The sequence below is a fragment of the Equus caballus genome, chromosome 4 (assembly GCF_041296265.1).
Source record: "Equus caballus isolate H_3958 breed thoroughbred chromosome 4, TB-T2T, whole genome shotgun sequence".
NCBI lineage: Eukaryota > Metazoa > Chordata > Mammalia > Perissodactyla > Equidae > Equus > Equus caballus.
The window spans coordinates 109,812,407-109,826,538 of NC_091687.1; the positions used below are offsets into that span (position 1 = coordinate 109,812,407).

The 14,132-nt window shown below is 41.4% G+C and overlaps 1 protein-coding gene across 6 annotated transcripts in view; it reads left to right on the forward strand.

Annotated features, from left to right (window-relative positions):
* DPP6 (dipeptidyl peptidase like 6) overlaps positions 1–14,132 on the forward strand; it is a 986,698-nt gene that overhangs the window by 687,821 nt on the left and 284,745 nt on the right. For all 6 annotated transcript variants that reach the window (XM_070265304.1, XM_070265306.1, XM_070265308.1 and 3 more), the window contains one exon: positions 4,408–4,482. In XM_070265304.1, coding sequence (XP_070121405.1) covers positions 4,408–4,482 — 75 coding nt within the window. The remainder of the gene's footprint in view (positions 1–4,407; positions 4,483–14,132) is intronic.

Sequence of the window (14,132 nt, forward strand, 5' to 3'; positions counted from 1 at the left end):
CCAGCACTACCTTGAAATAAAAGCCAAACAAAGATATTACCGAAAAAGAAAACCACAGAGCAGTTTCCCTCATGAACACAGGTGCAAAAACCTTCAAAAAAATATTAGCAAGCCGAGTCTAACAGTATTTAAAGTTGTAATACATCAGGGCTGGCCCAGTGGGGCAGCGGTTAAGTGCGCATGTTCTGCTTGGGCGGCCCGGGCTTCGCCAGTTTGGATCCCAGGTGGGGACATGGCCCCACTTGGCAAGCCATGTTGTGGTATGCGTCCCACATATAAAGTAGAGGAAGATGGGCACGGATGTTAGCACAGGGCCAGTCTTCCTCAGCAAAAGGAGGAGGATTGGCAGTAGTTAGCTCAGGGCTACTCTTCCTCAAAGAAAAAAAATAAATATTTACAAATCTACCTTAAAAAAAAAAAGTTGTAGTACATCATGGCCAAACAGAGTTTATTCCAGGAATGCAAGTTTGTTTTGACATTTGAAAATCCAGCAATGTAATTTACCGTATTGACCAACTGAAAAAAGCAAAACAACATAATCATCTCAATAAAGGCAGAAAAAGCATCTGAAAAATTCAACACTCATTATAAAATTCAGCATTAATTATAAAAGCTCTGAGACAACTAGAAACAGAGAGGGCCATCTTTAACCTGGTGTCTACAGAGACCTCTCCCACTAAGGGGAGAGAATGAAGGGGGAATGGCTTCTCCCTAGGATCAGGAGACAGCCGAGGTGTCCACTCTTAGGACTGCTCCTCTGCCCCATGCTCGAAGTTCTCTAGAGTGTAATTAGGCTCTAGAAAGAAGGAAAAAGCATCCAGTTAGAAAAGGAAGAGGAAAAAAACCTGTCCTTATCCACAGAAAATACGATTATGTAGAAAATTCTAAGGAATCTAGAAAAACAAAAAAACCCGCAAGAACAGTTAGTGAAATTTAGCAAGGTTGCAGAACATTAGGTCAAGCTACGGAAATCAACTGTATTTCTGTAAGTTAGCAATAAACAATTGGATATTGAAATTATAATATACATGTATATTTTATATATACAAAACATTAGTAATACGAAATACTTAGGGAGAAATTTAACAAAATATGGGCAAGACCTGTATGCTGAAAACTGTAAAACATTGCTGAGATAAAGTAAAGATTAAAAAAAAAAAACCCTCCTTTCAAGGAGCTTACACTCTAGTGAAGGTGACAGGCAATAAGTAAGATAAATAAGTAAATTTATATAAGTAAAATATGTATTGTTTTAGATAATGTTTAGGCCTAGGGAAATAAGAGAAGAAGGTTATAAGAAATTAGAGGCCAGCTTGTTAAAACTTCTGGATATCATGGCCATTGAAGGCCATGAAAGGCCTCATTTGGAAGGTGACTTTTGAGAAAAAAGCAGAGGAAGGAAAATCCAGAGCATTTCAGGCAGAGAGAAGAGCAGTCACAGAGACCGTGAGACACACACGTGCCTGGCTTGCTCTGGGCAGGTGCAGACACTGGTTTGGCTGGAGTGAAGGAGAGTGTGGAGTCATAAGGAGATGGGGCCAAGAACTAACAGGACCAGGTAGGGCCACTGCTGCATCAGAACTTTGGCTTTTACTATGAATGTGATGGAAGCTGTAGGAGGGCTTCAAGCAAGGAGCAATTGATGATGTATATATTTAAAAGATGGCCCTGGCCACTGTGGCTAGGATAGACTGCAGTGGGACAAGGACAGAATGTGGGGATGCAGCTGGAAGGTGATTGGAATTGCTCAAGAAAAAAGGCCCATGCCTTAGACTAGCGTGGTGGCAATGGGGAAGAAGAAAGTTGGTTCTGAGCATACTCTGAAGACAGACCAACAGCATTTTTTGATTGACTAGATGTAAGGTGTATAAGACACAGAGAAAGAGCAAAGATAGCTAAGAGTTTGGCCCGAGCAGCTGAGTGAATGGAGTTGCTACAGCTGAGACAAGGAAGCAGGGAGCAGGAGATGAAAATCAGAGAAATGAAGGGAAGCAGCAAAAGGTCGTGAAAGGAAAGAGCCAGGGAGGGAGGAGGAATCCAGGTGAGTACATGTCCTGGAAGCCCAGTGAAGACAGGGTCTGGGGAGGAAAGAGTGATCAATGTGCCAAGTAGGATGAGAGCTGAGAAGTTATCATGACAGTTAGCAAAGCGAGTCTCTGGTCACGTCGAGAAGGAGTTTTGGTCCAGTGGGAGTGAAAGCATGGTAGGAGTGAGCTTTAGAAAGAATGGGAGACAAATTGGGGCAAGGAGAATACTTTCAAGGATCTGTGAACAGACAGTTTCCTAAAGATAAAATCCACATGGCCTAAAACGTGTCCAATGAGAATCAAATGTGCCCATAAGCAGGGAAATGTAAACTAAACTGTCAACGAGGTACCACTTTACCCCCATCGGAGGGTCAAAATGGAAGAAAATACAGGAACACTATTGCTGCCAGAGAAGGGAAGAAAGTATGTATTCATACATCCGTAGTGGGAGTGTTAATTCCAAAAAACATTTTTGAAAAGCAACCTGGCAATATCTACTTAAATTTTTTTAAAAAACTTGTAAATCATCAATCTCACCCTTAGATATCTATTCTATAAAAAAACTAAAATAGGGGCCGGCCCCGTGGCAGAGTGGTTAAGTTCTCGGGCTCCGCTGTGGCGGCCCAGGGTTTCGCCGGTTCAGATCCTGGGCGTGGACATAGCACCACTCGTCAGGCCACATTGAGGCAGCGTCCCACATGCCACAACTAGAAGGACCTGCAACTAAGATATACAACTGTGTACCGGAGGGATTTGGGGAGATAAAGCAGAAAAAAATAATGATTGGCAATAGTTGTTAGCTCAGGTGCCAGTCTTTAAAAAAAAAAAGACCAAATTAACCACACACACACCAGTAAAGATACATGGATGAGGATATTTGTTGCAACATTGTGTGTAGTAACAGCAGACTGGAAACATTGCAGTCGGTCGATCCTCATCATTCACAGCTTCCATATTTGCAGGTTTGCCTGTGTGCTAAAGGTTACTTGGGACTCCCAAATTAATACTTTTTCAGTCATTCTCAGACATGTGCATAGTGGCAAAAAATTTGAGTCATCCCCTGCCTTCTGGCTTCAGCTCATATTGTAAACAAGCATTCTTTTTGTGGTCCATGTCATGCCACATTTTTCATGTTTTTGTGCTTTTTGTTCATGATTATGCTGTTTTAAGTGCCCCCCAAGAATAATGCTGACGTGCTGTCTGGTGTTTCTGAGCACAAGAAGTTGTGATGTGCCTTACAGAGAAAACACACGTTAGATGAGCTTCATTCAGGCACGAGTTACAATGCTGTTATCTGTGAGTTCAGTCTTAATGAACCAACAATGCGTATTCAACAAGATGTCTTTAAACAGAAACACACATAAGACAAGGTTATGTATTGATTGCTTGACAAAAATATCGTGACCCGCGCCCTCAGGAACCTAACCCTGAGTTTCCCCTAGGAACAGTATGGTTCAGTATTCACTAATTCAGTGTTTGTGGAGACCTCCTAGAAGATAACCACTATGAATAACAGGAATCAACTGTGATTACCCTTTAGCAAGGACTGAGTGAGTAATTAAAGTATGTCCACACCACAGAAAATTATGCAAGCTTTAAAGATCACTAACTGGAGCTAAACAGATGGCTTTAGTCATTCCTTTAAGTCATTGCTGCCTGGGAAACCTAAGGTGAGAGATGTGTACTGTGACGCCATTTTAGCTGGGCTTATGCATCTGGGTGTTTGCACGTGGTTGTATGATCATTCATAGAGGGATCCACAGCAGGCTGACAATAGAGGGCGCTTCTGGGTGGGTGTGGGGGTCTGTGCAGCAGAGTGTGAGAGCAGGAAAAGTGGGGCAGCTTGAAGGGAAACGGCACTTTTGTTGATTTCATTTCTGTAAAATTACTTGTCTACTATGAAGAAATTTGAAGGAAAAAGCGACAGCACTCTATCCACTGACTCGTGGGTCAGTATCAATGATGGTTGAACAAGCAAGTTGCAAAATAATGTGTAGAATGTGATTCTATTTTAGGAACAAATCTGCTTAATATAAGCTTCTAAGTATAAGAATGAGCGAAGGAAAGTGTGTTTGAAGATAGAGGTTGTAAGTCTTGTGGGAAAAGTTTGGTTTTGTTTTATTTCTATTGATTTGTTTCAGTAGATACAGTAAGTACGGTTTTGTTGACATTTGAAAAAATACAAATAAAATGTGAAAAAGCATCAATTAACTGAATGTTGCTCAGTTAGAGAAAGGCTGTAGCCTTTTCCAATAGACTTCAGCAAGTTTGCTGCACGCTGATTTTATTAAGTTTTGAAACAGCACCAGCAGACACATTTTCACAAGATTCTGAGTTATGTTCTATGTAATACTTTAAAATTCTTTTTTTTTTCTTTTAGGAATCATTAAGAGCCATCAGATATGAAATCTCTCCAGATAAAGAGTATGCTCTTTTTTCCTATAACGTGGAACCAGTGAGTACTACCCTTTTCTGTCTGTAAAAAAATTGTTCCTCCATTCTGATACTTTATTGAGTATTTTTCCTTGAATCTTCATTCTTAGTGATCTTTGAATCCTGAACTAGTTGGTGGGTCCTGGGATAGTGTCTTTTTATGCCACACTGCCACCTAGGAGAGAAGAAAGATATAAAAATCCCTTTAGTGGAAAAAAAAAAATCACTCCTTTTAGGGGCCATTTCATAGGATTTTCTTGGGGAGATGGTGAGAAATTGTCTTTTTAAAGAGTCTTATCTTATCCTCTTGTGCAGTTATTTTTCTCACCATTTTCTCAATCACGCCATAAATTTTATCCTAAGAACAAAAAGCAACTGCCGGGTTCTCCCTAAACTAAATAAAATGTTTATGATCTCCTAGCCATCATAGTTTTCTAGAGAAGAGTTGAACTGTCACTTTCATTGTGTAAATTCCTGTTTTTAGCACTTCATATATGAGTCTACCGTAAACTGTCACCAGAATCTTCTATAAAATCTCATTCGGGGCTTTAATGGCAGCCTAAAGCTGATTTTTAAAAAAAAAATTTTGACATGCTCTTATTTTAAAATTCATTTTGGCTCTTTAATTTTCAATGAACTAGAAGGTGAAATTTATTTGTAAAGTGAAGCAGTTGCTCAGTTTATAAGAGATTAGCTATTTTAGAAATGTGCATTTGTGGAACTTTATTCTCTGGCAAATAAAATATAGAATTCCACTGCCTTTCTAGTTCTTCTGAAACTATTTTAATCAGAGTTTTATGCAGCTTCTGTGAGATATAAAGGTAACTGCATTGTACATCAGGTCTGTATGGCTGCCTGGCGAGTTTGAGAGCATCTTCCCCTGGACGAGCTGGGCCAGCTTGTTGAGTGACGTCCCACATCGGGGAAACCGTGCGATTAGTTTGTGTGGAGATGCAAGTCCAATTCTAGGAGTTTTAGAATTTCTTTTGAAAGTTATTTGACAGCTGGATTATTTATTGGAGGTTTTGATTTTCTTCCTCTAAAGATAGATCTTTTTAAAAACTCTATCTTCAGTTTTCCATTTTCTGTTTTTTTAACGTCCATTAGATAAAAGTTTTCATTTTCTGTCCAAATTCTTTGGAACAAGTGGTCATCCTCATCTGTTTGATAGGGGCAGTTTAGTGAAGTTGGTATGCTAAAAGGTGACTTTTAGCCATGAGACTCTGTGTATCCTACACCCGGCCCCTGCACTCGCTTCTTGAAGCTTCAAGCACATGCTCCTGCTGTCATGGATCATAGAGTATTTCCACTCCTTTCATCACCCTTGGAAACTACCAAGAATGTAATCTCCACACCTGAGTCAGACAAAAAAGTCAGCAGATGTTTGAAGGACTTTTATGGGGGCGGGGGTGCGGGGGGAGTGAAGGATTTGTTCTGCGAAGCTCCAGGAGACACAGCCAACACCTGAGTGAGAGAAGCATAGAAAGACAGATTTCAGATCATCTTACCAGACAATCTTGTAATAATGGAGCAGCTGAACTGTGGGATGAATTCTTTGTTTGGTAATGAGCTTCCTGCTCCCAGAAGCCTTCAAAACAAAGTTTTCTATTTTTTCTCCAGAATATCGTAGAAGAGATTCTCACACCTGCTCATTTGGAACAGGGCAGTCGAATCGGTGGCTCTGGTTCTGTGCACAGTAGAATTCCCCAGCAGTCTTCTTCTTTTTCCCAAAGCTCCTTTTGAAAGAGTGCCCTGGGAGCCCATTGCAACCCATATCCGTTTTGGTAAAGAATATTTTGCTAAATTCGAGCCTTCACCACATAGAACCCTGGCTATAAATAGGAACCTTGATATAACCCTTGGCCTTTGGAGTCGGGCTATGTTTGGTTTGTTTTCTTAACCAAGGAAAAATGTAGGAAATTTGGAGTGGATTCAGAGAAGTCTAAATGATTAAAGTATTGAGATGTGCTCTACGTAAAAACGATCTATAGAAATGGCTACTTTGTACTTAAATCACAGGAGTGCCCCTTAATAGTTCTCAGCACTGAGCGGTTGCCATGCACGTGACTCTCCAAGCAAGTGTTCTGTCTTCTGGAGGAAGGATTAGAGGGAAGGGCTTGGATTTTGCAGAACTCGGAGCTGGATATTAGGAAGAACTTCGTAACTGGAGAAACTAAGATACAGATATTGTTAGAATCTCTCTCTTCAAGGGAGGATCTGGGTCTGTAATTCTGGGAGAAATGGAATCACTTTTAGGAATCACGTAGGAAGCGGGACTTCCTAAGCTGTTTTTATTGTCAGTAAAAGTATCCCTGGGTATTCTTTAGAAGATAAAAAAAAAAATTATAAGGTTTTTTTACTGCAGGATTTTTTGAAGCTTTTTTATATTCTCATGAGGGTTCTACAGTATTTCCCAAATGGGTATTGCAATATACGATTCCCATCTAACTTGTAAGGAAGCTGGAAGTTTTTTCTTTGGCTCATGCTTATCACATTCTTGTTTGCATGTTTCAAAGGCAAGTAAGATACCTTGTTTATGAACTAATGCAGCTTTCTTATTCAAAAGACCTTCATAAAAATATTTTTATATAAATAGACTGTGTAAGTACTGGGCATCTCACATTTATTAGAATAAATGTTTCATTTACAATAAAATTTCAGTATATTGGGTTATTGTTCCATGCAGAAATCCACATATTCCACATTGCATCAGGAAAATCACCATCCTCCCAACCCTGCTTCTCTTCGCTGCCCAAAGACAGTGGACTCACAAGTCAGTAATCCTAGGTTCAAGCGCTTACCAGCATCACTGACTTGAGCAATCAGTTGATTGCCCTGAGCCTGGCTTCTCCTCTTTAACAAGGGGTCAGTGTGTCTCTGACCGTGGAGCTGTGAGGACTGAGTGTGACAGGACATATAAAGTACTTAGTAGAGCACCTGGCAGACAGTAGATGCTCCACCCCTCTTAGTCCCCATTTGTCCCCAATGTTCCTTTTCAAGGCTTGGACACAGGGCTCATTCCTCAGAAAGATTTCAAGCTTATTTTAGTTCTTAGTGATATCTTCATTTATTCTTTTATTAAAAAAGAAATTTAGGCACTATATTGTGTAAGAGAGGTATGCTACCTAGCCACATGGAGCTTACAATATAATCAAATGAGCATGCGAACAGTGCCACTGAGAATCAGACTGCCGAGAGCATGAAACAAAGGCATCTGGCATAGTTAAGCAGATCCAGGAAGGCTTCCATGAGGAGGTGAGACTTCAGCTGGAATCTGAAAAAGTCCTTATGGCAGGAGTATGCATGCAATAGGAAGTATAGAGAAATCCAGTGGGCAAGAGAGAAGAGCAAGCTCAGCCATCAGGTTTAGGGCTAAAAAGAGGGTGGAGGGATCTTGAGCTGTTCCTGGGTTTGGTTTTATGATCGTTGAGTTTCAGGTGACTCTGGGACATTTAACAAGAGATTCCAAGTAAGTGACTGGAAAGATGGGTGTGAATCTCATGAGCAGTGTCTGCAATGGAGAAAGCGTTCGAAGTAACTACCTTAAAGGAGGAAAATAAAACCATGAGTGTGGATGAAGCCATCTGTGGGGACAATCATATGAAAAGTGAAGATGGCATAAGACTGAGTCTTGGGGAAATTCCATGTAGAAAAACCAACAAAGCAACCTATTATGTGTAAAAAGGCAAGAAATTTTCCTAAGGTAAGGGAGTGCTCCTCACTGTGGCCCTCTAAATGTTGGGGTGCCCCGGGTTCAGTTCCTTAACCTCTTCTCAGTCTCACTTTCTCTCCAGGGGGTCTTATTCTTTCCTGTGGCTTCAAATACCATCCAGATGAAGTTGAAGGCCTAGTTTATATTTCTATCCTGGACCTTTCCTCTACACTACGGGGGGACTTCTGATACAGGGAAGTGTTACTGGAATGGTCACCATTATGACCAACTTGTTCTGGATGCCTTTCGGATCGTCTGTCAAGCCTTGTACATCTCAGAGCTCTCTGCCTAGGGCACTGAAAGAGGAAGCACTCACCCCTCAGCTTCTGTCCTCCCTCAGTGAAGCATGGCCCAGTGAGCATCAGCAACCCCACACATCGAGGTTGCTCGTGTTTGAGCACAGAGTGGCTCTGTGGCTGTGTCCGGGATCGGATGGAAGGCCCCAGCTAATTGCACCAGCATGATCTTTGTTGAAACCTGCAGGCAATCAGCCACCTCGGCAGTGGCCCTAGTCAAAGTGGTGTGTAAGGGCTGTGGGTGCAGAATGGGTGGTGAAGAGAATGAGTAAACAAGAACACACAGTTCAGGAGTTTGGATACAAATAATAAGGCAGTATCTTGAGGACAGCAAGAGTTAAAGGGGAGACAATTTTATAGTGTTGATTGTGTATCTTTTCCTCTCATTTATTCAGACCAATCGCAATGTTGAATCATTTCCCAGTTGTTTGACATAAACTAGTTTTATTGGCCCATTTTTACACTGTCAACTACTCAAAGAGAAGGAAGGAGTCATTTCATCTTCTGTCTACCCCCGTCCCTTGGGACCCAGTCTAGGACCATCTGTGTAGATTTGGTGCTGAACAAATATGTCTGTGGCACTTTCTTTTCTCTCAAATCCTTAGTATTGGATCAAGATTCAAAGTGACTTTATACACTCTAAGTCCATCAAATACACAAAAAGATAAAATTATGTAAAGAAGAGGCCTTATTTGTGAAACATCTTAGTAACGTTCCATGTTTATTCTATAAATGTAGGACCATGCCCATTAGCATACCTCTTTTCCTACAACTCTTCTGTTGTTACTAAACCTACAACTTGGCTAACATCCTTGAACATCCACAAATTAGCTAATTTTAACTATGTCAAACCTATGTTTTGTTGACTGTCTCAAAAGTACTCTTTTTAAAAGTGTAAAAAAATTATCAATTAGATTTGAGAGAAAGTAAACCCAAGCACATTTTGCCAGGGCTCAGATACCTACAAGTCCATAAATGTTGTGTCTGGAATGTGGAAAATAATAATATCATGTTTTTATTTTTGTGGTACCAGTTTTATAGTATGCAAAATGTGTTTATTTATACCATCTCATTTCTTCTCAAAAGACCATTCCTGCCCCAAAGAGCCAATGTTTCCTAAATGAGTGTTATTTTGTTTGTTTTATATACAGAAGAACTTCATAATACTTCTCGGTGTATAGCTTCTGAAGGGTTCCCTTGAAACTAAGCTAGACGTTGGGGGAATAGTAATTTTTTATTTTTAATTTGAAAGCTATATTAACTATGCTAATGGGGTAAATTGCCTTAAAACAAACTCATCTAATTAGAGAACCGTGTTTCTTCATACTGAGGTATATTTGACAAGTGTGAAAAGTTTCAAAAACTCTTCGGGAAGAGGAAAAAAGAGTTTAAAATATAATATCTTAGATCATTTCAAAACATTAATATATTTTATGACTTTCAAAGAGGAAAGAGAAATTATATCTGGAAAATATTCTTCTTTAGAAAATGTTTTCTGAAAGAACCACTGAATATTTGTGAAGAATTTCATTGCAGTGTTCAAAGGAGTTAATTGGGGTGATTGTTCTTAAAGCCAGTGGAACATTGTTCTTATCCAAACAAAATCTTGTCCAAAGTCTGGTCTAAAAAAGACTCAAGTCAATCACATAGTCATGGGATTAGCAAAATGGTTTATGTATGTTACCTAATCTTTTTTAGTTATTTGTTGCTGCATAACAAATTACTCTCAAACTTGATGGCTTAGGGCAAATAATGTTTATTATCTCACAGTCTCTGTGAATCAGAAATGTGGGCTCAGGTTAGCTGCTCCTCTGACTCAGGGTGTCTCACAGGCAGCTTATGCAGGTGTCATCTGAGCTGCAGCCTCACCTGAAGACTCAGCTGGGGAAGGGTCCACTTCCAAGCTTGCCCATGTAGTTGTTGGCAGGGTTCAGTTCCTCGTGGCTGTTGGGTTTCTCCCTGGCTATTGGCCAGAGACTGTCCTCAATTCCTTGCACCATGGGGTCCTCCACAGGACAGCTCCAAACAGGGCAGTTTGATTCATCAGAGCAGTAAGCAAGCAGAGCCAAGAGAGTGTCAGCAAGATGGCGGAATAGTGTTTAGAGAATTGGCCTAATGTCGCCATGACATCCCCTATTACCATATTCTGTTTGTTAAGAACAAGTCACTAGGTCCAGCCCACTCGTAAGGGGAGCAGATTCTACAAGGAAGTAAAGGCCAGGAGGAGGGGCTGTTGGAGCCATTTCAGAGGCTGTCTGTAGAGCCCTGTATGAGAAAGTATGGGCCCTCATATTCATCAGGTACTTAACAATCCTATGGTCTGCTAAAAGGACATAACATGTCTGCTCAGAGCTCCTTTCTTCCCTACATGATCCCCCCAAAGTTTCAAGAAGTTAGAGAAGCCAGGAGGTGTGATTATAGCCAGTCTCAAGAGAGCGTGCTGGACCGGGAGCAGGAAAATCAAGTTCTCATCACTCCTCTGCAAGTGACTTGCTGATGCCCTAGCGCGGGCCAAACTACTTTGGTTTTTCTAAAAGAGAAATGGATATAATGTGTTGTTCATTAGTGGCTCAGGGATATTATGAAAACCAATATAGATGATAACTTACCTGTCTGGGTTACTGTGCAAATTAAATGAATAATCTAAGAAGATGCCTAACCCAGATCTTCAGATATAATGGATTCTCTATTTATGTAATTTCATATTATTGTTTTATTTTTATTATTATATTTCCAAGCTCGGTGGAATAAAGGTGCTACATAAATCCATGGAAGTGCAGCATTATTATGATTCTCTTAGGAACCCAAGTGAAAACTTACTCTTTTTTTTTCATACTAACTACTTCTAGTATCTCAAATTTAAGCAATAAAATTAGAATACAGTGAGAAATCATTAAGCCATTAAATATGGATGCATTTCTCTTGTTTACTGGTACATTTCTTAAAGAGCTTTTTTTACATTTTGTGCTGAAAAAGGAAAGCGTACAAAGAAGTATTATGTTCTTTTTGATTTCTAAGCATTATATATTAGTAATTGATGATGATACCACTTACTAGTTGGGCCAGTTAGTCAAATAATTTATGATTCTAATGAGAGACGGTGGTTCCTATGAATAACATTCACATTCACCCCCAGGCGTCATTAGTATCAAGTTCTGTGCCTCTCAGCCATCTCCAGTAACCCTGGCCTGAGGTCCGGTCTGTGGCACAGAAGCTCTGGAAATTGATTTGTGGGGCTTAAGCAGCCGTAGGTGTTTTCTCTTCATACAGAGGCAGAAAGTGGCGTTTCTTTTGAGTCTCCAGCACTTGAAACTTTTAACCAAGTCACAGAACTTCCCTCATCCTTGTGGTTCTCAAAGGTGGATGGTAAATGCTGGTGACACAACAGGAAGATGGATGGTCCCTTAGCTTCCAGCACCTTCTTCCTCAGCAGAGAAAAGGAAGTAGGGCTCAGCTTCTGGGTGCTCGCTCGCTCTCCCTCCCCTTGCAGGTGTATCCTGTTCAAACCTGGGAACAGTGATTTGATGCTGAGCTTCTCATTGCAGGAATTTGAGCCAGTTTTCACATTTGGTAAATTTCTACTCTTTCTGGCTCTTATGGTGAGTTTGATGTAGGTGGTTTTGCCATCTCAGGGTCTGTGAACTATATAATTCACGTAAAGCTTGAAAAACACCCAAGCAAGAGTAGGCCTGATCAAGCATCTTTGGTAAGGTGAACCTCGAGATGAATTCCAGAGTCTTCAGTGCACCTGTCAGGTGCAGTTAGCCATTTATCTGTATCTACAAGAGTTAGTTGGGTTTTCCCCCCGAGGAAGATTAGCCCTGAGCTAACATCTACTACCAATCCTCCTCTTTTTGCTGAGGAAAACTGGCCCTGAGCTAACATCCATGCCCATTCTCCTCTACTTTATGTGTGGGACGCCTGCCACAGCATGGCTTGCCAAGCAATGCATAGGTCCACACCCGGGATCTGAGCCAGTGAACCCCAGAACACCAAAGCAGAGCAGGTGAACTTAACTGCTGCACACTGGGCGGGCCCTACAAGAGTTAATTTTTAAAAATAACGAGATTTTATAAACATAAAGGATTAGCTATAAATTGTTGAATCCAAACTTATGGACTGAATTACAACTCTTACAAATCAATTCACTTGCTTCTGAGTATATGAGTTCCTGTATTGTAACTCATACGGCTATTATTGTGTGTGGTTCTAACATTTACTACCATCCCTTCTTCCTTAGAAGAACTGATGAAATCTTTGCCTGGTAGTGACTAGGGGAAACGTGCTTCTTAATTCTTGGGCTGTTGAACTCGATCTTTCTGCATTGTCTGAGAGCCTTTTCTGGGTCCACCTCTGGGAACCAGCTCATCCCAGTGCTTCTTGCTGGACGAATGCCTTGCGTGTTCCCATGTGTCAGCGTTGCAGGGAGCTCTCCGTCTCTGTCCATCCACAGCGGCCCACAGGTCAACCTCTGAAGAGCAGAGGCTTGGTCAGGGGTGCCTCTCCAGCCAGCCGCTGCTGCTCCTGCCGCTGCTGGCATGGTAAGAGACTCGCTTTCAGTGAGTTCACCCACCTCCTCTGCAGGGCAGACAGGAGTAGACTCCCAGGCCTGGAAACTGTTCTATTCCTGCCTGAAAGTGCACCCCAGACCCCTGCCACCATTTCTCAGAAGCCCCTTTATTCTGTGATTAAACCCCATGCCTCATTCCATCTTTCCTTTGGCAGCAGAATTTATTAAAGAAACTGCCCCCATTGTTTTCTTAGCACCCTGGTAGTTGGCTGTGTAACTATTTAAGGCCCGGTTATCTGTGACCCTTCCTCTGTTAAAGTACTGAAAATTGACATTAGCGGTTTGAAACCCGCATTTTCACATAGCCCATCGTGAAGCACTTTGCCCATGGTTTCACAGGTTGTGAAAATCCAACAGTTGGTCATAGTTCTCGGGAAACTATGTCAAGGTCACGCCAGTGTGAGGCGGCGTGAGACAGCGCCCATGTGGATTCCCGTGCCTGGAGAACTTACTGTCTGGGGTCACGGACCAGACCAACATCGTGGGAAGAGCGTAAATTATTCCTTTTCTGGAAGTTCGATGGTGTTGGTTGCTTTTTGTTTGTTTTTGAAATATAGGTTCTTGAGTTTTTTGGTTTGTTGTCTTTTGTTGTGTGTTGTTTTAACACAAAACTCGTTCAAAACTCACACGCACAATTTTCTTTTGTTCTTGTTTATTTGTACGTGCCTTTCTATTCAGGTTTTGGAGCTAAATTTAACAGCACAAAATTGGGCATAGGACAAATGTGAGCCAAACAATGGTCTTTTCTCAACAAAATGCAGACATTGTTAAGGTAACTCTGTGTGTGTGTGTGTGTGTGTGTGTGTGTGTGTGTGTGTTACTCTGAAAGAGGGAAGAACTAGAGGACTTAGCTTACCTGAAACGCTCCATAGGCGAAAGGTTTAACGATTATGCTTCCAAGTATAGTTTCTGTAGGGGGCTTAAAATATCTATTTGTATCACATAGTGCTGCAAAAAGAGGCTTTTGTCTCATCCCTGGGCGGAGAAGAGCCGGAAGAGGCCCCGCACGCAGGGCTGGGGTGCAGGTGGGGGGCTGTGGTGGGCGAAGCCTGGGTGCTGGATGGTGGCAGGTGGAAACGCCACCCCTCCCGCAC